We start from the raw sequence: 24403 nt of genomic DNA on the forward strand, positions 1-24403 counted from the left end.
TGTATTTTTGGCTATGTGTAAGCTGTACTGAGCTTTTTGGAGGGTTTCTTGCCATGAGGTTAGCAAGTTTCCTCGCTGTATCTTAATCAAATTTGCTGCATGAATTACTTACCCCACCTCATGGCACCTCTCACTTTCAATTTCAGCCCCATCTTACCTTATGCCCTTCCAATCAGTGGCTGTTCCAAAATTTACTGGCACCTCTTAAGCCTGTGCCATCTTTAAAATTCCACTTTGTACCTGCATAAGACCTGGTGTTTTGATCTCCCTGCCTAAGAAGGATCTATTTGCCACAGAGAAAGTTCAGTGAAGGCTTACCAGGTGGACAACCAGGAGTGGGACTGTCCTATGATGTTTGGGTTCAACTGGGCAAGTATTCACTCAGGTTTAGAAGATTGAAACATTTAATTCTAACAGAGGTGGACAGTCTAGATGCAGGAAGGCTGTTTTCTACAGCCAGCTGCCACAGTGTCAGGATATAGGGTAGGCAATTTGGGACTGAGATGGGGAAACATTTCTTCATTCAAAGGGTAGTGCGCCTGTGAAATTTTATATCACAGAAGGCCATGGAGGCTGTCACTGAATATATTCAATAAAGACATAAATTTTTAGGGACTAAAGCAATGAAACGGTATGGGAAGAAAGCAGAAATACAGCATTGAAATAGAGGAATAGCCAGGAGAATATTGAGTAGCAGAGCAATCTTGAAGGGTTGAGTGACCTACTTTTCACTTTTGTTTCTACGTCAATGTTTCTGCCTCTACATCTTCCCCAGTCAAATAAAAATGTTGAACAGGCAGCGAGAATTGCCAATGGGTTTATGCAGAATTTGAACAATAGAATTTGATACAAAGCATCATTGAGTTGAGAAATAGATATTTGGAAGGTTTGAAAAGTGGTTCAGTACGAAAAAGCAATGTCATGTCATGTGCAAATTACTCGCCCAATTGTGCAAAAACAACCAAAGCCAGAAATACTAACAGACACAAGTGACAAGATCAAACTGAAATGGGCAGAAGCCAAAATTAATTTTGATATTACAAAACAAAGAGGTGCGGATACTGAAGTTCTGAAACAAAAACAGAAATTGCTGGATAAACTCAGCAGGTCTCGCAGCAACTTCGGAGAGAAAGCTATGCTAAAGCTTTGATCCTTATTGACAAATCATTGCCAGAGCTGGGTATTGGAGAGTCAGTCAGAGTGCAAACATTCAATGCTCTCAACAGCTGTTAACCCAACTGGCAACTTGGAACTTGTGTAGAGTAGTTGTCGTTTTCATTATATTCAGTAAATGTGACTGATCAGATACATCATTAAAATCACAGAACATCTACGTATTTCCAGAGAAGCTATTCATTCACTGCAGGCAGTTGATCAAGCAGAATATTTAGATATTCTCTACCCTAAAGGGCAGTGGTAGTTTTATCATGAGCATGTTCAAGACTGAAACTGGATGATTTCTGGAGACACATAACATTAAGGGATATGGAAATAATGCAGACAAGTGGCAATGAAGCAGAAAATTAATCATCGTCACCTGATCTGGCCTACATGTGACTCCAGACCCACAGCAATGTGATTGACTCTCAAGTGCCATTTGAAATGGCCTAACAAGCCATTCAGTTGCATCAGTCATGACAAAGTCTCAATAAAAAAGTGAAACTGGATGGACCATCTGGCATCGACCTAGGAATTGGAAAAGACAGCAGCAGAAACAGCCCTGACAACTCTGCAAAGTCCTACTTACTAACATCTGGGGGCAAGTGCCAAAGTTGGGAGAGCTGTCTCACAGACAAGTCAAGCAACAACCTGATGTATTCATATTCAAGCAATCTTACAATGTCCCAGTCACCATCATCACCATCCCTGGTTATATCCTGTCCCACCGGCAGGAGAGACCCAGCAGAAGTGGTAGCACAGTGGTGCACATTTGGGAGGGAGTTGCTCTGGAAGGCCTCAACATTGACTCCAGACCCCACAAAGTCTCATTTCATGAGCTTAAACATGGGGAAAGAAACCCCCTGCTGTTTGCCATGTACCGTCCTCCCTCAGGTAATGCATCAGTACTCCTCCCTGTTGGATGAAACTGAGGCTGGCAAGAGTGCAGAAGTATTGTCTGCGGGGGATTTCAATGTCCACTGCCAAGAGTGGTGTATTGACCGGTATATTGTGAAGGTTGAGTGTCACCTCTCAGGCACTTCCTCCTATCTCTCCATGGACCATGACTCCACATTCGAACACCAGGCTATTAAATTTGCAATGTTCACTGATGTCATCTTATCTTGGGATCTACCCTCAACAGCCTCCAAGCTCATAGTTTCCCAATCCCATACAGCTGCTTCTACCTTCCTCCCAAATCCATAACTAGGACTGCCCGGGCAAACCCATCGTTCCTGTACCACAGAACTTATCTCTTCTTACCTTGAATTGATTTCTTCCCCTGTTGTCCAGTCCCTTCCAACTTACATCTATGATTCTCCTGATACTTTATGTTAGTTTCAGAATTTCCATTTACATAGAACAGTACAGCACAGAACAGGCCCTTTGGCCCTCGATGTTGTGCTGACCTTTTATTCTACTCTAAGACCAAACTAACCTACATACCCTTAATTTAACTATAATTGATGTGCCTATCCAAAAGTCACTGAAATGTCCCTAGTGTATCTACTACCACTGCTGACAGTGCATTCCATGCACCCACCACTCTCTCTGTAAATAACCTACCTCTGACATTTCCCCGAAACCTTCCTCCAATCGCCCTCATGATAGCAATTTCCACCCTCGGAAAAAAGTATGACTATCCACTCTATCTATGCCTCTCATCATCTTGTACACCTCTGTCAAGTCACCTCTCATCCTTTTTCATTCCAATGAGAAAAGCCTTAGCTCCCTCAACCTTTCTTCATAAGACATGCCCTCCAGTCTGGCCGCATTCTGGTAAATCTCCTCTACACCCTCTCTAAAGCTCCCACATCCTTCCTATAATTCAAGGGCACCAGCTGCTTTCTCTTCACAATGGATGTGTAATCCCTCTACATGCCCACTTCCCCATCAGGATGATCCTAGGGCTCTTCACTTCTTCCTGGAGAAATGGCCTCAGCTATTCCCATTCCCCACCAGTCTCCTCCACCTTGCCAAGCTTATCCTCACTTTGAACAACTTTTCCTTTCATTCCTCTTACTTTCTAGGTCAAAGGAGTGGCCACGTGTGGCTACCTGCATGGGCCCCAATTATAGCCATTTTTTTGGAATACATGGAACAGTCCTTGTTCCAATCCTATTGGGTTCCTCTCTACAACTCTTTCTCTGGTACATTGATGACACCATTGGTGCTGCTTCTTTCTCTTGTCTGGATTTGGAAAAAGTGATAAATTTTGCTTCCAATTTCCAACCTGTTCTCACTTTCATGTGGTCCATCTCTGACTCCTCCCTTCCCTTCCTAGAAATCTCTGTTTCCATTTCTGGGGATAGGCTGGACCCCATTATCCACTACAAGACCACATTGCCTTCCACAGTTACCTGGATTACACATCCTCACACTCTGCTTCCTGTAGTGACTCCATTCCAATATCTCTTTCACTGTCTCCATCATATCTGTTGAAGATGCTACTCTCTGCATGTGGGTGGGAATCCTCAGACATTTTCACCTGTTTCCTCAACCATTGATTCCTTGCCACCATGGTGGACAGGGCTTTCAGATGTATCTGACCCATTTCCTGCACTTCTGCCCTCACCCCTTTTTCCAATAGGGTCCCCCTGGTCCTTACTACCCTATTAACATCCACAGCCATTCTGAAGAAGGGTGACTGGACTGGAAATGTTAACTCTGCTTTCTCTCCACAGATGTTGCCAGACCTGCTGAGTTTCTTCACCAATTTCTGATTTTGTTTCAGATTTCCAGCATCAAGTTGTTTCTTTATTTTACTAACTCCTTCCTCAGCAACTGTACCTTCAACTGCCTAGAATGCAAGCTCTGGCATTTTCGTCTTAACCTCTCCACCTCTTTACCCTCTCTGCTCCTTGAAGATGCTCCTTAAAGCCTACCTCTTTAACAACGACTTTTGTGGCTTGCCACCAGCTTTCCTTTTGATAATGCTTCTATAATGTACCTTTAGACATTTCATTGTGTAGAAAGTGCTCTATAGTAGCAAATTATACTTATGGATCCAAGGTTATTGCATGACTTGAGCAATATTATGTGACAATTCCTCAGTAAAAGCATGGACATCCCAGTCAGAACCACATCAAGTTAATCTGGATGCTACATAAGCACAAGATTAGCTTGGGCAGGACAATAATGTTACATATAGATGAATTTTTGACCATCACTCACGACTGAGGTTCACAAATGAAAACCAAAACTAGGTACATCTTTAGTCAATCTGATCTAACACCACTATTAGACCGGTTTGGTACATTCTGTGCCTTTTCTGCCTGCCCTCAAACCTCAGCAGTTGCCAATGTTATCAAATACTAACTATAAGAAAAATGCTCTGAGTTGGGAAGTGGGCAAGAAGAAAGCAACTTGGCACTGAATGTCTCTAGTCACAGATTGAAACCTGTGAATTTGGTCACTGAGGGAATTTGTTTCAGTGAGGTAGGAAATGATGATCTTCCCTAAAAAGACTGGTCTACGAGACGGAGCTCGAGGCCAACGATGGGTGTGAGAGTTGAAACCTGAAAGCATTGATTCCGTGAGTATAGTAAACTTTCTTTTAACCGGCACCTTATGAACCAGCACTCTCGATAAACCAGCAAAATTATATATCTGCAGTATTGCAGTCTCCACAACGTTAGAGTGGTCAGTTGAGGGTGTGAGTGAGAAGGCTCTCTACCAGTAAGTTTCCTTATTGCATAATCATTTAAGTGATTCATACTGTAAATAAAGTATAATATTGATGTATACATCCCCTGCATTACATTTCTATACTAAATATGTGTTTTTACATTGATTATGTAGACCTCCTGATTATCTGGAACATTTGATCAACTAGTATGCTCCTGGTCCCATAGGTACTGGTTAATAAAGGTTTCTGTGGTTAAGTGAGCAGTTGATCAGTTTCAAGCTCTTTTTCTCTATTAATAGGGGCAGTATTTTAGATTGATATAGTGGATATGTTAAGCATTGTGTTAAATTAAGCCCAACCTTTTTTAACCTCTCCTCAAAAGAAAAGAACCCCTCCATGCCTGGGAACAAATTACTGAACCTTTTTGGACTGCCTCCAATGCCAGTATATCTTTCCTTCAATAACGGAATGAAAACTGTTAAAGTATTTTAGCTATGGTCTAAAATACTTTAGTACTTTGGATCAATTAGCAAGATTTCCCCATTTTTATAATCCATTCCCTTTGAAATAAAGGCCAACATATCATTTGCCTTCTCTTTTACGTACTGAACTTGTATAATCAGTTTTTGTGATTTATGCATAAGGATCCCCAAATCCCTCTGTTCTGTGACTTCAGTGTTTCTCAATTTAAATAATATTTAGCTCCTCAATTCTTCCTGCTAAAGTGTTTAATCTCATACTTTCACACATTATATTCTAAATGCCAAGTGTCAACATCACCATGTGTCTTTTCAACTATTTTTTGTGTCATCTGCAAACTTGATGATAGTATATTCACTTCCCTCTTCCAAGTCATTAAGAAATATTGTAAATAATTGTGGCCCTATCACTGATCCCTGTAGCATTGCATTAGTTACAGTTTTCCATCTTAAAAATGCCTCAGTTATCCCTTCAATTGGTCAGCTGATCTGTATCCATGTTAATATACTACCCGTAACACAATGGGATCTTGTCTTATTGAGTAGCCTTATATCTAGTATCTTATCAAATGCCATTTTGAAATCTAAATCTATTATACCCACTGGTTCCCCTCTATCTATCTTGTTTGTTAGTTTTTGTAAAGAATTCTATAAAACGTTTTAGGAATGATTTCCCTTTCATGCTGGCTCTGCTTGATGATATTGTAGATTTCCAAATACTCTGCTTTCATGCCTTTTATTTTCTCTAATATTTTCCCAATGACAGATGTTAAGCTAACTTATCTGTTTTCGGCTCTGTCCTATTTTGACTGAGTGTGTTACAATCTAAGGATTCTTGGAAGTTACTACCTGCACATCCATGATCTGCAGAAACTTCAATTAATATCCCAGACTGCAAGTCATCAGGCCTTATCAGCTTTAAGCCTCATCAGTTTCCTTCATATCTTTTCTCTAGTAATAGCTTTTGTATTTATTTTCTCACTCCCTTTTGCCCTTGATTTTTTGGTATTTCTAGAATGCTATTTGTATCTTCTACAGTAAACAGTGACTATTTATTCAACTCCTCTGCCATTTCCTGGTTCCTCATTATTATTTCCCCAGCTTTATTCTCTAAGGGGTCCCTCTCTTTTTAAGTATTTAAAGAAGATTTTATTCTCAATGTTATGCACTAATTTATACTCTGAGTTTTATTATTTTTATCTTTGCCGTGTTTTCTTTAAATTCATAATCTTTGAATTAGCACTAATCTTTGCCACATTGTATGTTTGTTCTTTAAATCTGATACTAATATTAACACCCTCGTTTAACTATGGTTGGTTTATCTCCTTTCTAGAGTCCTTCTTCCTCATTGGGATACATCTTTGTTTCAATTCCTGAACTACTTTCTTAAATATCTGCCATTCTTCATCAATCACAATTCTATTTAACATCTTTTTGAGTTCACTCCTGTCAACTCTACCTTCATTCCTTTGTAATTACCCTTTATTAAGTTTAGCACAAGTTATCTCAGATTTAACTTTCTCACTCTCAAACTGAAGGGCATAGATTTAATGTATCATAGAATTTTACAGTACAGAAGATGCACTTCGGTCCAATAAGTCTGTAACACCAAAACAATACAACTGCCCACACAAGTCCCACTTTCCCAAGGCCTTGAATATTATAACACTTCAAGTGCTTCATGTACTTTTTAAAGATTGTGAGGTTACCCAGCTCAACCACCATCCTGGGCACTGCATTCCAGATTGATGGATGAATGTACACACACACACACACACACACACACACACACACACACACACACACACACACACACACACACACACACACACACACACACACACACACACACACACACACACACACACATCCCCTCATAACTTTATACACATCCATCAGTTCTCCCTTCAACCTTCTCTGCTCCAAAGAAAATCACCTGAGCTTATCCAGACTCTCTTCATAGCTGAAGTGCTCCATCCCAACAACATTCAGGTGAATCCTGCACCTCTATAGTGTGGTGACTAGAACTGCACACAGTACTCCAGCTGTGGCCTAACCAAAGTTCTGTACAGCTCCAACATGATCTCTCTACTCTTATACTCTATCCCATGATTGATAAAGGCAAGTGTCCCATTGGTCATCTTAACTATCCTAATAACCTCTCCTGCTAGCTTCAGGGATCTGGGACAAGCACCTCAAGATCCCTCTTCCTCTGAACTTCCTAGATGCCATTCATTAAGTTCTTCCTAGTCTTGTTTCTTCTTTCAAAGTATATCACCTCACATTTATCAGAGTTAAATTCAATCTGACACTGATCTGTCTATCTGACCAATCAGTTTATATATCCTCCTGTAACCCAACATCTTCTTCCTCACCATCAACACTTGGCTAATGTACAAACTTACTGCTCATTCTTTCCACACTCTCATCTATATCATTTATGAATTTCACACACAAGAAGGGACCAAGCAACGATCCCTGTGCAATGCCACTGCATGCTGGGCTCCAGTCACACAAATAGCCTTCTACCGCCACTAAACCACTTTTGGATCCATTTTGCCAAGTTCACCTTAATCTGATGTGCTTTTGCCTTTTTTATCAGTTTCCCATGTTGGACCTTGTCAAAGGCCTTGCTGAAATCCACATAAACTACGTCAACTGCCCGGCCTTCACCTAGACACTTCTTCATCTCTGTTAAAAATTCCACCAGATTGGTTAGACAGGACCCCCCTCTGACAAAGCCGTGCAGCCTATCCCTGATCAAATCTTGCCTCTCCAAGTTGAGATTAATTTTCTCCTTCACTGTTTTGGAATCATAGAATCCCTACTATGTGGAAACAAGCCATTCGACCCACTGAGTCCACACTGACCCTTCAAAGAGCATCCCACCCAGACTTCATCCCTATAGCCTTGCATTTCCCATGACCAATCCACCTAGCCTGCACATTTTTGGACTGTGGGAGGAAACCGGAGCAGCTGGAGGAAACACAGGGAGAATGTATAAACTCCACACAGCTGAGAGTTGAACCTGGGCCCCGGTGCTGTGACGCAGCAGTGCTAACCACTGAACCACCTATTTTCTCCAATAGGTTCCCTACTACTACTGATGTACTGATGTTGGTTTAACTGGTTTATACTTCCATAGCCTATCCCTACCATCCTTCTTGTAAAGCATTAATGAGGTATTCTTGAGTCCTGTTTGGATATGCACTCAATATGCTAATCTGTGGAGATATGAACTAAAAGCTGGAAAATAGTATTAATTTGAAAGCTCTTCTACAAATGCCATGTAGATGATAGGCATTACCTCTCTTTGGACAATTTGCACAGTTTCTATTCTCCTCAAGCTTTCTGCAGTATTGAGCTTTCAGCATCCGACATGAATTTCACTTTTTCCTGACATCTACTCTGTGACATTGAGGAGCTCTAGTTTTGGGAGTCCTATCTATGTTTACAGGAACATATCTATTCTAAGCCCTCACTAGGTCCTTGCATATCACCCATTGTTTTTATCTTCTGTGTATTAATTATGATTTTATAAACATTTGAGAATAGCAAAATGCTAGGTGGCATTTAGTTTAGAACAATACCAAAGAGAATAGAAAGATAGAGTCAAAGACCCATACAGCATGGAAAGAGACCCTTCCGTCAGTGCAACTCATCCATGCTGACCGGTTTCCTAAACTGACCTAGTCCCATTTGACTTGTATCACTCTAAACCTTTCTTATTTATGTACCTGTCCAAATGTCTTTTAAATGTTGTAATTGTACTCGCTTCTACCAGTTCCTCTGGCAGTTTGTTCATATAAATCTTTCCTCCCTCACCTTTAACCTACATCCTCAAGTTTTGGACTCCCCTACCCTGGGGAAAAGACCTTGGTTATTCAACTTATCTATGCCTGTCATGATTTTGTAAACCTCTATCAGGTTATTCCTCAGCCTCCTACACTCCTAGGAAGAAATATCCAAGCCTCTCCTTATAACTCAAACCCTCCAGTCTTGGTCATGTCTTTATCAATCTTTTCTCCATCCTTTCCAGTTTAATAACATCCTTCCGATAGCAGGGCGATCAGAATTGTAAGCAGTAATCCAAAAGTGGCCTCACCAATGTCTTGTACAGCCGCAACATGATGTCCCAACTCCTACACTCAATGCTCTGATCAATGAATAGAAGAAAGTGAGGACTGCAGATGCTGGAAAGTCAGAGAATTCATGGTGGGCATTCATGATGAAGGACTTATGCCCGAAACATCGACTCTACTGCTCCTTGGATGCTGCCTGACCTGTTGTGCTTTTCGATTCTGATCAATGAAGGCAAGTGTGCCAAATGCCTTCTTCACCACCCTGTCTACCTGTGATACCACTTTCAAGGAACTATGTACTTGTACCTCTAGGTCTCACTGTTTGACAACACTCCTCAAAGCCCTACCATTAACTGTTTAAGTCCTGATATTAGGCAATTGTCTAGGTTAGTAAGGTAAAAGACAACATCTCGAGCTGAGAAACACTGATGCAACACACCAGGCTGTAAGGCCAGCAGCATAACATTCCAGCTTTAGTTAACATCCCAGGTAAGCAGGATAACACTTAATGCTAATGCAGAAGATAACAATTTTCTAGAACCAATTATTTTCACAATCATCAAAATGTTTTTAAGTATCAGCTTCCCCCAATTGTACAGCCTCTTCAGATAAAAATAAAGTTGGTCCAAGACTTATTTTCTGTGACTTTTAGCCTTTAGTTGGAGGAGCTCATATTTACCTCAATCAGGAAATCTCCCGTTCTGAGTCCAGCTTTCCATGCCACTCCTTCCACATCCACAGATTCCAGGTATTGCAATGCTGGGAATGCTGGTGTGGGGGTAAACTCTTCAATTGGAGTCTCCGCTGTTTAAAAAGAAACAGTCTAAATAAATCAATTACATTCGCTTTTGCTGACTCTCTTATTTCATTTTACTGAGTGCTTCTATAGTCTTGATTTTCTCTCATCTTTAATTTTGAAGCATTCTGAAGACATTTTGAGATGCTAATAGTGCTAAATAAATATACTTATTATTCATGTTATTATATTGTTGTTTTTATTTGGCATGATTATTGATAGATAGTTGATTAAAATAAAGGTGTTTACATTGATAGGTTAGGTCAGCTTATTGATAGAAATGTAGAAGCAAATTTGGAAAGATCTACCCATTGACTTACGAAGACAGCAAAACGGAATGCAGATTAAACATGTTAATTTCAATGAGAAATACTCAATTTTAAATCTCACACTTTAAAGGGGGAGAAAATGAGAGTATATGACGAGGTAGAGTAGGAGACAAAAGAGGTGGCATAAGGAATTGTACTGGGGAAGAGTACTGGACTTCAAAGGGTCTACAATTGAGGACAACAATGGATTTGAGTAGGGAAATTGAATAGGATGAAAACAGAAAATGGCAACGGGTTAGACGAGAGAACTGCAATGGCTTAGAGAAAGAGAGTGCAATTGGTTTGGAGTAGGGAACTGCAACGGTGTAGACTAGGAGATTGAATGCAACTGGAGTTAAGTAGGGAGCCACAATGGATTAGCCGAGGAGAATGGAACAAGTTGGAATAAAATACTGTAATGCAATCAGGACAGAAGGTCTCAATGAGGTAAACATTGGAGTACAGTAAAAAACTGCATTATCTTAGAGTTGGGGACCATGATGGAGTATTTCAGAAAACTGCAAAGGATGGGGAAGAATGGGTCTGTGATTGGATAGCGTGGATAAGTATGTAGTTATCCAATTTGGTAGGAAGAATGGAGATGTGAGAGATTTCAATGCAATTGAACTACAAATTGCAATAAGATAGAGAAGAATACTGAAAAGGGGCTTCAACAGAGGACTACAATGGGTTAGAGGACTAGAATGTAATGGGATATTGTAGGAGAGTGAAATAGGATTAGAGGAGGGAACTGAGAGAGAAGAGCGTAGCAGAATGTTTTGCAACTGAATTGAAGTCTACAATGGGTAGACTAGGAGATTGCAAAGGGGCTGGAGTAGAGTGCGAGGAAACTAGTAGAGATCTGCAATATGCTAAGAATAGCAGATCAAATGGCTGAACAGGTTTGCAATAGGATTACAGGAGTGCACTGTGATGTTTTAGAATAGGAGACTGTGGGGGATTAAAATAATGAACCATGACTGAATGGTTCAGGAAACTGCAACAGGATTTGAGTGTGGGACTGTGAAGATGTAGCATAGGAGACTGAGGCTAGGAGATAGCGAAGGGTATTGTTGGAGGCTGCAATGCTTTCGTGTGGAGCAATGCAATGGGACAGTTTAGAAGAATACAATGCATTTGAATTTTAGGGATATATTAGTGTCAGGTAGTAGACTGCAATGTGGTTAGAGCAGAAGACCATCATGAGTAGAGCAGAAGACTGATTAGAGTAAATAGAATCAGGAGTAGACCATTCTACTCCTCGAGCCTGCTCCATCATTCTAAATCACAGTTGATCATCTAAGTGCCATATCTAGGTGATATTTCCATATCTATTAATGCCATTAGAAATTAGAAATATATCAGTCTCTATATCAATCTTGAATCTACTTAATAATTGAGCTTTGATCATTTGCTGGAGTAGAAATTTCCAAAGTTTCACCAACCTCTGAGCAAATAAATTCCTGCTCATCTGAGTTGTAAATGGTTCCCTTTTACTTTTAGAATGTGTTCCCCTGGTTCTAGATACGCTAGTGTCTAGGTAAACATCCTTTCTGCATTGATCTTGTATAGCTCATTGAGAATTCTGTAAGTTTCTACAAGATTTTGTCTCATTATTATAAACTGCAGGGAATAGAAGCCTTGTTTCCTCAATCTCTCAACATTGGACAATCCCAGCATTTTAGGAATCAGTCTGGTTAACCTTGCTGCATTTGCTCCATTGCAATTATATCTCTGCTTAAGTAAGGTGGCCAGAACTGCACGTTATCCCAGGTAAATTCTATACAACTGAAGTGAGACTTCTTTGCTCCTGTATTCAAATCCTCCTGTGATAAAAGCCATTGTACCAATTGCCCTCAAACTGCTTGTGGTACCTGCATGTTAGCTTTCAGTAACTTATAAACAAGGACACAAAGATCCTTTTGGACATTAACACTTTCCAATCTCTCACCATTTTGGAAATACGCTACATTTCCATTCTTCCTACCAAATTGGAGATTTCACACGTATCCACATTATATTCTACCTGGCCTGCTCTTGCCCATTCATTGCCCATTTAAGTCCTCTGGAAGCCTCATGTGCTTCTCACAATTCACATTCCCACCAAATTTTGTTCATTCGAAAACTTAGAAATGTTACATTTAGTCCCCGCATCCAAACCATTGATATAGATTGTGAACAATTGCAGCCCAAGCACTTATGCTGTGGTAACTCATTGGTTACACACTGCCAATCAGAGAATAACCCATTTACAGAGGAACCTCAATTATTCAGCATTTGATTATCCAGAATTTGATTAACTGAGCAAAATACTGCCTGCCCGTGTCCTTCAGATAATCAAGGTTCCTCTGTATTCTGACTGGATATTTTCTGCCTTTTAAATCACTCTTCAATCTATGCTACTGTATTATCCCCAATCCCCAATGCTTTACTTTTGTTTAATAACCTTCTATTGTGGGACTTTATCAAGTCTTCTGAAAATCCAAATACACCACCTCCACTGGCTCTCCCTCTAGCAGGTTTGTCAGCCACAGTTTTCCTCTTCATAAATAAGTGTTGACTTTGCCCAAGCAGACAATTATTTTCCAAGTTTCCAGTTTTTACAACCTTTCCAATAGATTCTAGTATTTTTCCTATGACTGACACTAGACTAACACATCTACAGTCCTCTGTTTTCACTTTCCCTCCTATCGTAAATAGTGGGGTTATATTTGCAACTTTCTAATCTGCAAATACCACTGCAAAATTAATGGAATATTGAAGAACAGCCACTAATCCATTCACTATCACTGTACATATCTCTTTCAACACTATCAGGTGAAGATCATTGGCACCCAGGGATTTGTCAAATTTCAGTCCAATTAATTACTCCAACATTACATTTTTACAACCACTAATTTCTTTCAGTTCTTCACTTTCACTGGAGTGCAGTTGAATCCTGACTGTTTCAGGGAGACTTCTTGTAACTTCCTCTATGAAGACAGATTGAAAATATGTTGATAGAATGACACAAGACTGTAATAGGATTAAATTGGTAGGGTGCTGTAATGGGTGGGGTTTGAGAATTCAATGGATTAATGTAGGAGACTATGAAGTGGTATAAAACAGGATTGGCCTGCGCTAAAGTGGATTATGAACTGAAGGTACTCGAGGAGACTATGATTTTTAAGACAAAATTGTCACAGAGAGATAGAACTGGAGATTGTAAGAAACTAAAAAATGGTAGATTAGGGAACCACAATGGGTTCATGTAGGGGACTGCAACAAGTTTATGTGAAGGACGACAAAAGGTTAGAGTAGGGTATTAATATAATAAGTAGTCAAACAGGTGATTGGGGCGAATTGACCCATTAACTCAGTAGCTGTAAAAAGGGAGTAAGGGACTTTTCAGAGACTACAGTCGTAATGTCCCTACCTCTGGGCCAGGAGACCTGGGTACAAGTCTACCCCACCTGCTCCAGCGATATGCAATAATATCCCTGAAAATGTTGATGATAAAATATCTAAAGTGGAAACCAGTGAGATTGGTGTCTGGAAGGAACTGGGTAAGATTGTGTAATTAATTATCTCTGCAAAGAAATGTGAATTGGTTTCTGTTCAGACTGGCTTGGTTCTGTACTGACTTTTGGAAAAGGGGTGATTGAGTTGTAATGAAGATTGGAAATTAAGAATTTTTTTTCAGACAGAAGACTGTAATTGGAGTTATTTAGCCGAAGAGTGTTGGGATATAACTTCCTGCTGATATTTACAATCATGGTAAAATGAAATGGATGCATGGACATGGGGTACATCTTCACCAAGAAAAAAGCAAGCTATAGCACTGTCACTTCCTACTGGAATAAGGAGAGGACATACAGTAGTTTCAGAGCTAGACACTCAACAATATTTGGAAATTCTATTGAAATCTGTGGACAAAATACAAAAGCAGGTTGACCTATTAAATCCTTCTGGCCATTTGTCATATTTTGATAAATTTAGAAAGCAGGATGAATATTTAGTTGAAGACTATATAATTGGATTTAGTAGACTGTATGCAAAACTGCAAAAGTTTTGCTAGGTGATTCCTAATTCAGCGCATAACTTTTAAACTGCTAGCTGTATAAAAGTATTGAACATGAATAAACTTCTAGTACGGACTATAGTTACATTTTCACAAATGAACACTTTTGGAACAGATGTCAGAAGCCTTAAAACAAAATTCTTGGAAAAACATACAATCTCAGTGGCACACACGGCTCAACTGGATATTCAGCAGTAACACAAAGAACAGAGGAATTAACGGTAATGGCAATGTGAGACTATCCAGATACAGGCTGAAAACATATGAAAGAGGAATCACACCTAAAAGGACTGATGATAGAGATATCTTCGGCAATTATAACAGACAAAAGGAATTGGGGACTATCACAGAAGAATGAATGACAGGAATATCCAGAGTCTGGTCAACATGTATCTCAGATGTGGCTCAAAATGCCATTATGCAATGAATTATTCTAAATGGAATAACACGGCTTTTGAAATTACAAACAATATGGAAGGTTCAGAAGGAAAAGGTGATGATTCTGATCAGACAGGGGAACCTGTACTAATCACAAGAAACTCAACCCAATAATGAATGTTTTAGTCGCAGACTCATTCAATCACACTATGTTGGACAATGGATCCAAGTCTACAATGAGTGAAGTTGGAAGAGGTTGCATATTTTCAGAGTGTAAACTGAGATGGAAATTGAACTGCTATAATTGAAGTACCACGAGAGTGTTGTAACTTTAAATAGTTGAACTCTATGATACAGTGTTGATTTTAAAGCACTAAGGGGGAGAATCTGAGACTAAGCAATACTGAGGATTTTTCGAATTAAGGAAATTCTGCCTGATAATGGTCTTCTGATTGACCGGATAACAAAGTGTTGAAAAGCTGTAAGTGCAAGGAGCAGAGAAGAAAGTCCACACTCTGTGGACAGAAACCAACCATGTCCTCCTTGCTGACCATGTGGTAAAAAGACAGAAAACTCAAGGAAGCTATGAAGGAAGAATTTTAAAACAACGAGAGGTTGCGGTACATCTGGTCAATTATAGAATTAAAGAGTGACTATAAGTCAGTAGAAAACAGCATGACATAATTGCTAAGTGAGAAAATAACTTTCTATTTTATGCTCTGAACTTCTAATCTCCAGAATGTTGTTGACCGCGTCTATATTCTTTTTCAATCTATGAGTGTCTTATGTTTCTCTTAATCTGATTGAGCCTGTGTGTTTTGGGGCGTTTTTGCATAGGCTCTTGTTAAAGTGTTTTAGAATAAAAGCTATTTTACTATCGGAAACAAAACCTAGTGTTGATTGCTTTTGTCTTGATTTGCAATCAGTCAGGCAAATTAGTCATTTTGATGGTGTCTTTGAGAATTTGTATATTTGTACATTTAAATTGTGGGGTATGATTATTGGTGCATTCTTCCAAGTTAAATAGTGGATTAAAATGTTACTTCAATCCTTTAAATGATATACACTGCAATTAGGTTAACGAATTTGAGAATTCTATCTCCTTCAGGTTATGTCATTATAACCTGCTTAAATCACCAACAACAGAGTTTTAATTCCTTGTAATGTATCTGGGGTAAACCCCTGTATCAGCACCAATGCTGTGTCAAGTGAAATAACCCTACTGTTGAGCAGGTCATCTATGGAAAAGGCTCAAATGAAAGTGGACATAGAGCAAGACAAAGCAATTGTTTTTGGGAAGCTGGTGAATTCACAGTTCAAGTTGAAGTTCAATCTACTTCAACAAGACTGAAATTCTCTAATCCAGATATTAAACAAGTGTGTTATTGGTCACTGGAGAGATATGTTTAAAGATAAAAATGGCTGGTTATCTTAAAACTACATTGGCAGTTCTCCTATCCATCCTCTAACAGGCTTAACATTCTATTAAAGGATACAAGAGTAAATAAAGAGGAGTACAAGGAACTGTAGAAGAGATGAGCAACACATGTGATCGGACTTTAAACCAGCTTTACTGAAGCAACAGCCATACAGTTACAAGTCTGGATAGTGTGTGATTTTGAAAAGAGCTTGCAGGTGCTGGTGTTCCTATGTATCTGCTGCCCTAGTCAATCTAAATAAGAGAGATTTGGTATGGAAGGTGCTGTCTAAGGAGAGCTGGTGAATTTCTGCAGTGCGTCTTATAGGTGCTAGAGTGGGGGGAATGAATGTTTGTGGCTGTGACACTAAGCAAGCAGGTTGCTTTATCCCAGATGGTGCTGAGCTTCTTGAATGTTATTGGAGTTGCTCTGATGTAGGCAAATGGGAAGTATTTCATCACATTCCTGACTTGTGTCTTATAGACAGTGAAAGGGTTTTGGGGAGTTAGGATGTGAACTACTTATGGGAGGATTCCCAGCCTACCGTCTGCTCTTGTAGCCACAGAATTTATATGGCTAGTCCAGTTCAGTTCTGATCAACAGTAACTCCTAGGATGTTGATGTTGGAGAAATTCAGCAATGGTAATGCCTTTAGATGTTAACAGGTGATGTCTGGATTCTCTCTTATTGGAGATGAACATTGCCTGGCATGTATGTGGCATGAATGTACTTGCCACTTGTCAGCCAAAACTTGGATATTGCCCAGATCTTGTTAATGTAGTTAATGGTAACCACCAGGCTGATGACAGAGATAATGCCATTGAACATCACAGGGTAACAGTTCTCTTGTGTTAGAGTTGGTCATTAACTAGTTCATATGCAGAGCAAAGATTACTCACCAGTTCTCATCCTAAATCTGAATGTTTTCCTGGTTGTGATGTATTTGAACACGGACTGTTTCAGTATCTGATGGTCATGAATGGTGTTCGTTGAATGATGCTAAACATTGTGAAATCATCAGCAAACATCCCTACTTCTGACCTTATGATGAAGAGAAGATCATTTATGAAGCAATTGAAGACTGTTGGGTGCAGGACACTTCCCTGAGGAACTCCTGCAATGATGTCTGTAGCTGAGAGGATTGACCTTCAACAACTACAACCATTCTACTTTGTGGTAGATATGACTTCAACCAGCAGAGTGATTTCCCTCTAAATCCCATTGACTCCAAACTTCTGTCTTGATATTACACACAGTCACCTTCACCACCTCTTGAGTTCAACTCTTTTTTCTACATTTGGACCAAGTCTATCATGAGGTCAAGAGCTGAATGGGCCTTGCAGAACTCAAACTGATCTTCAGTGAGCAGGTATTTGTTGAAGAAGTACTGCTTGATAGCACTGTCCGTGGATACCTTCCAACAATTTGATGATTCTTGAAAGTTGACTAATGGGGAGGTAATTAGTTGGGTAAGAATGTTCTCCTTAATGTGGACAGGACATTTTATGTTTTGTTGCACAGATGTTAAATCATAGCTGTACTGGAAGAGCTTAGCTTGGGATGCAGCTAGTTCTGGGGCACAAGTTTTTAGTCATAGAATCATAGAGACGTACAGCACAGAAATAGACCTTTTGGTCCAACTCGTCCATGCCAGATATCCCAACCTAATCTAGTCCCATATGCCACCATTTGGCCCATATTCCTCTTAACCCTTCCTATTCATACACCCACCCAGATGTCTTTTAAATATTGTAATTGTACTAGCCTCCATCACTTCCTCTGGGAGCTCATTCCATACATGCACCACTCTCTGCGTGAAAAAGTTTCTCCTTAGGTCCCTTTTACATTTTTCCCCTCTCACCCTAAACTGATGCCCTCTAGCTCTGGATTCCCCCACCCTAGGGAAAAGATCTGGTCTTTTTACCCTATCCATGATTTCATAAAACTCTATAAGGTCATCCCTCAGCCTCCAACATTCCAGGGAAAACAACCCAGCCTATTTAGCCTCTCCCTATAGCTCAAATCCTCCAACCCTGGCAACAGCCTTATAAGTCTTTTCTGAACCCTTTCAAGCTTCACAACATCTTTCTGATAGGAGGGAGACTAGAAATGCATATAATACTCCAAAAATGGCCTAACCAATGTCTTCTATAGCCACAACATGACCTTCCAATTCCTATTCCTATACTCAGTGCTCTGAGTACAATGAGCAACATGTTGTCAGTGCCCATAACCTTCAGCCATTTCTTAGTAGTAGGTGGACTGAATTGAATGTTGACATCAATAATGTAAAGATCCTCAGGAGAATGCAAGATGTATCATGGACTAATGGCTCTAGGGGCTTGAAAATGCTTCAACATTGCTTATTGCACTAACGTGCTAGGCTCTTCCATCCTTAGGAATAGGTATATTTGTGGAGCTTCCTCTTCAAGAGAGTTGTTTAATTTTTCATCTTAATTTGTGACTAGATCTGGCAGGACTACAAAACTTAGGTCTGATCCGTTGGTTGTGGGATACCTGAGTTCTTATTATGATTATGATTGCTTGGTATGCAGGCAGTTCTGTGTTGTAGCGTCAGAGGGTTAATACATCACTTTAAGGTATTCCTGGTGCTGCTCCTGGCTGATCCTCATGGACTTTTTATTGAACCAGTGCCGAGCCCCTGGCGTGGTTGTATTGGTGGAGAATGTAGGATATACTCGGCCATGAGATTACATGTGGTTGATTATAATTCTGCAAGTGCTGATGGCCCAAATCAAGTCTTGAGTTGCTAAATCTGTTCAAAATCTATTTCATTCAGCATAATAACGGTGTCACACAACATGCTGGAGGTTATCCCCAATGTGGGGTTTGGACTTTATCTCAATAAGGACTGTGTGGCCTTATTGAGATAAAGGTCACTCCTCTCATGGATACTCTCATAGGCAGTTTCATCTGCTATGGGTAGATTGGCAAAGTTGAGTTCAAGCATCGTTTTTCTTTTTTGTTGGCTCCCTTACTAGCTGCTGTGAACCAGGTCCAGCAGGAACATCCTATAGAACTTGGCCAGCTTGAACAATTGTGGTCTATTGAGCCACTTTTGGAGATGGACATTGAAATTCCTCACCGAGAATACATTGCTGTTGCCACTCTCAGTGCATCCTCCAAATGTTGTTCAACATGATAGAGAACTGATTCATCAGCCAAGAGTCAGGGGAGGAGGTTATAGACTGTAATCACGTAATTTCCCATGTTAGTCCTAATGCAATGAGACCTCAGGTGGTCTGGAGTCAATGTTGAGGACTCCCAGGATAACTCTCTCTAGACTGCAAACCAGTTCTGATACCTTATTGGTTCTGTCCCGTTGATGAGACAAAGCATTCCCAGTGATGGTGAGAATGGTGTCTCCAGTGTTGTCTGACTTTTGTGTCATTAGACTCGAGACACCTCTCTCAGTTTTGTTACAAGTTCACAGATGTTAGCAAGGAGGATTTTGCAGGGTCAACATTGCTGTGCACACCATTGACATTTCCAGTGCTTAGTCAATGCTGGGTGATCCATCCGATTTCATTCCTTAGTTAGATACAACTGTGTGGCTTGCTAGACAATACCAGAGGGCATTTAGAAGTCAACCACATTGCTGTGGATCTGGAGTCACATGTAGGCAAGACTTTCCCTACATGACATAGGTGAACCAGGTCAAGCTGGCAAAAAGCACAACAATAGACTATAAAAGGTTCTTTTGGTAAACAAAAAGAAACTGTTCAGCCAAATGTTGATTTAATACAGAGAGTCAGGAGAATTTGAAATGGAGAATAGAAAAGTAATAGAGAAGCTACATGATTACTCTGTGTCTGTTTTCACTGAGCAAGACACAGGAAATCTCCCAAAAATAGATATCCAAGTGACTAGGGAGAATGAGGGAAAGAAGGAAATTAGCATTCGTGAGAAGATTATACTGGAGTAAGTTAAAAATCACACAACACTAGGTTATAGTCCAACAGGTTTAATTGGAAGCAGTAGCTTTCGGAGTATCGCTCCGTCATCAGGTGAAGGAGTGTCGCTCCGAAAGCTAGTGCTTCCAATTAAACCTGTTGGACTATAACCTAGTGTTGTGTGATTTTTAACTTTGTCCACCCCTATCCAACACCGGAATCTCTAAGTCATGAATACTGGAGAAAGTAATAGGGCTGAAAGTTAATAAATCCCCAGGACCTGACAGTCTACATCCCAGAGAGTTAAAGGAGGTGGCTACAGAGACAGTCACTGCAGTGGTGATCATCTTCAAAAGTTCTATAGCTTGTGGAATGAATCCTATGGATTGGAAGGTAATAAATGTTAGCTCACAATTTAAAAGGGAACAACAAGATAAAACAGGAAACTATAGACTTTTTAGCCTCACAACAGTAGTAGGGAATATGCTAGAATCTATTGCAAAGGACATGTTAAATAACTATTGCCCCCACTACTTTTTCAACATGGATGATAATGATTTGACTGGGTATATTCACATAGATTGCTAAATGGGAAGTTATGTTTGATGAATCTGTTCAAGATTTATTTTGAGGACGTTACCAACAAGATTGATAAAGGGGAGTCAATTGCCATTCCACACTTAGATTTTCAGAAGGCTTTTGATAAAGTTTCCCATAGGAAGCCGGTTAGAAAAATAAAAGCTCATGGAATAGGAGATAATGTAATGGCATGGATAAAGGATTGACGAACAGACAGAAACCAGGGAGTCAAAGATGAGTTGTTCTCAGAGACGGTAACTGGTTGGGACCACAAGGATCAGTACTTGGGCCCCAGCTGTTTTAAATATGTATCAGTGATTTGACTTTGGGACAATGGGACCTCTTGTGGTGCAGAGTTGGTGTGTCACCCTCTGAGCCAGGAAGCCTGGGTTCAATCCCACCAGCTCAAGAGGTGTGTCATATGTTTCTGATGAGTTTGATTGGAAAATGTCTGGATTTGGGAGCAATATTTCCAAATTTTCAGACAATACAAAGCTAAATGGAATGTATGTAATGAGGAAAACTTAAAGTAGATTCAGGAGGATTTGGAAGCAAATACATGGCAGATGGAATATAATGTGGAAAAATGTGAGGCGATCCACTTTGGTCGGAGAAAGAAATGTGCAGTGTATTTTGAAATGATAGAACTTGGAAGTGTAGATATACAAAGGGTCTCAGGTTTTTTTCAGATTTTTTTTCTAACTAACTATTTTTTCCTACTAATAAGTCACTGATAAGGCTGAACCTTTATTTCAAGAGGGGTCGAGTACAGGGGAAGTGATGTCTTACTTCAACTGTATAGGAAAAAAAATTGTTTAGACTGAACCTGGAATACTGTGCAATTTTAGTCTCCTTATCTCAAGATACCAGGAATGGTCATCTGTGAAAATACCTCAGTGGTGCCTTTGAATGTTTGGAGGGAGTGATCAATGATTGTAGGTCATTGTTTGGCACTTGTGTGATGTGTATGTTATTAACTCACTTATTAACTCAAGCCTTAATGCTGTCCGAGTTTTGCTGTGTGTAAGCCTGGACCACTTCATTCGAGGGAAAATGAATGAAACTGAACATGGTGTAATCATCAGCAAACATCCCAACATCTGACAATGTGATGGAAGGAAGGCTCTTGATGAAACAGTTGAAGACGACTGGGTCTTATCATGAGGAAATATGCAGAGATATTATAGGGTGGAAATGATGGGTCTCTAAAAAGCACAACCATAGTTATGAATGCAGTCACTGAAGTGTTATTCTCCTTGATTCTCACTGACTGACTTGATGCCACACACAATCAAAAGCTCCATTAATCTAGAGATCAATAGATAAGCAATGGCAGACATTTAAGTGGATATTTCAGAATACACAGAATAAGCATAGTCCTAATAGTTCAATTGGTTGCACAGAACATGCGTATTGTTGAAGAAAAGACACATTTTATCAAAGTATTTCATTTTGTAATCATCAGGATAATTTACTAGAATTTCAACTCAAAGGGTCAACCAACATTTAGACTGTATAGGAGGAGAGCGCTGATTGATTGATTGGCTTGTAGGCACTGAAGATTAAGGCAACTCCACCAATCAGCTATAGTTATATACTCCACTATGACAGAAAATTCAAATGGGAGGAACCACTATTTATAGTTAACTTAAGAAGTTAAGGGAAAGCTTAAGGAAAAGGCATAAAATCGTGGAAAGATGAGTTGGCAGGTCAGATGATCAGACAAAATATGGCAGAAAATGAAAAACAAAGGAAAAAACAATTAGAGTATGAGAAGAAGCTAACTAGAAAGATAAAGTGGACAGCAAGTTTGTACAGGTGTATAAAAGTGAGGAATAAGTAAAGTGACTGTTAGTCCTCTAGAGAGTGAGAATGAGGAGTTAATAGTAGATATTAAGGACATGGCAGACAGAATAAACAAATATGTTGCTTCTGTCTTCATGACAGAGCAGACAAAAAACAATTCCTGTAATATCTGTAAATCAGGAGCTGGAACAAAGAGAGGAACTTAGTTAAATTACAATCAACAGGACAGAGGTCCCAAGCAAACTGGAGCTATGGGCTGACAAGTCCCTAGGTACTGATGGATTTCATCAAACACTCTTTAAAAACGCTGGTTATAACATGGCAGTACTGTTAATTTTCCAAAAAAATCACTTGTTTCGGGAAAAGTTCCATTCTGAAAGTCGCAAATGTAACTCCTCTTTTTACGAGGAGATTTAAACATAAAATAGGAAACTATAGGGTCACTTACCATGGGAAAAATGTTAAAATCATTCATTAAGCAAGTTATAGCACTTAGCAATACTCAAGATAATCGGGAAGAGTCAGAATGATTTTGTGAAAAGTAAATCACGTTTAATGAAGTCACAAGAATCCTTTGAAGGAGTACCATGTCCTTTGGATAAAGAGGAACCTGTTAAGATCTGCACTTGGATTTCCAGAAGATATTTGACAAGATGCCACAGTAAAGGTTAGTAAGGAGCTAATGGTGAAAGAGCAACAAATTAGCATGTGTTGAAGATTGTTTTCTACAATGTTGAGAGAATATGGTTCAGTTCCAAGAAAGCAGCCAGTGACAAGGTAGATAATAAATAGAAACCCAGGATCATGATTAAAAGTTAAAATTAAAGGGAAAACATAGTAAAAAATAAATAATACATTGTACTAGTATATGAACATATTGGTTATATCGATCCCCCCATTTCAAAGTAGAGAAGATGAGTTAGACATGAATGTCACATTTGCTAGTTTTATTACATTTTCCTCCTGTGTTGAGCCAGAAGATTCAATTTTACAACCCATTTCAGGACTTGATAAACAAGGAAAGTGTTTTCAAATCTCAGCCAAATCTCTCCTTGAGTATCTACCTCTATCTGACATGTGCCAATGGCAGGTGGTAAGTGTGGGAGAGATACTTGGTTAGTGGTGTGATGAAAAGACATTGCAGCCTCTATTGTCACAATCCTTAGTTTCTGATTATGACATTCATACAAAAGTGGATGTTATCACAGCAACTCCTTGGAGAACCAGTTGGTTCTCCAGCTGGATGGCTGGTTTAGATCAGATTTGTGCCAACCACATTGGGTTTGATCCTCATTTTGGCTGGAGTAGATTCAGGATCTGCATCCTTGACCTATTCTTGATGCAGGTTGTGGTAATGTTAAGCCTTGCCTTTGAGCATAGAACTCGAGATGAACATAAGAAGAGGAGTTTAATTACCTAGTATAAAGGGTAGAGAAGGAAGATATATTCTGCAGTATATTCAGGAGAATTACTGAGATTAGTATGTTTCCAGTCCAATGATAAGGGAAGGATTGCTGGATCTGGATCTGGGTCAGGAGAATAAAGTGGGACAACTGGACCAAGAGTTCTTGGGTGACATTTAGCAGGCAGGTATCATAGTGTTAAAAGGTTTATGTTAGCTGTGAAAAAGAATAAGGAACAACCAGACTAAAGATAATCAATTGGAGGAGAGCCAATTTTGATATGTTATGAGAAAGGGTCTAGCTCAGACAAATTGGAATCAAACATTCCCAGACCAAAACAGGAATTAAACAGTGGGCTACCATTATTAAGAGGAGCATATTGAGGTGTATTCCC

General features: G+C 39.6%; 1 protein-coding gene across 3 annotated transcripts in view; it reads right to left on the reverse strand.

Moving 5' to 3' along the window:
* Positions 1-24403, reverse strand: part of shank3a (SH3 and multiple ankyrin repeat domains 3a) — a 1012090-nt gene that overhangs the window by 194942 nt on the left and 792745 nt on the right. For all 3 annotated transcript variants that reach the window (XM_087999457.1, XM_043713934.2, XM_087999456.1), the window contains one exon: positions 10027-10151. In XM_087999457.1, coding sequence (XP_087855583.1) covers positions 10027-10151 — 125 coding nt within the window. The remainder of the gene's footprint in view (positions 1-10026; positions 10152-24403) is intronic.

Source organism: Chiloscyllium plagiosum, unplaced genomic scaffold, assembly GCF_037043375.1.
Source record: "Chiloscyllium plagiosum isolate Xiang-an unplaced genomic scaffold, Cpla_swu_hap1 HiC_scaffold_23, whole genome shotgun sequence".
NCBI classification, from domain to species: Eukaryota; Metazoa; Chordata; class Chondrichthyes; order Orectolobiformes; family Hemiscylliidae; genus Chiloscyllium; species Chiloscyllium plagiosum.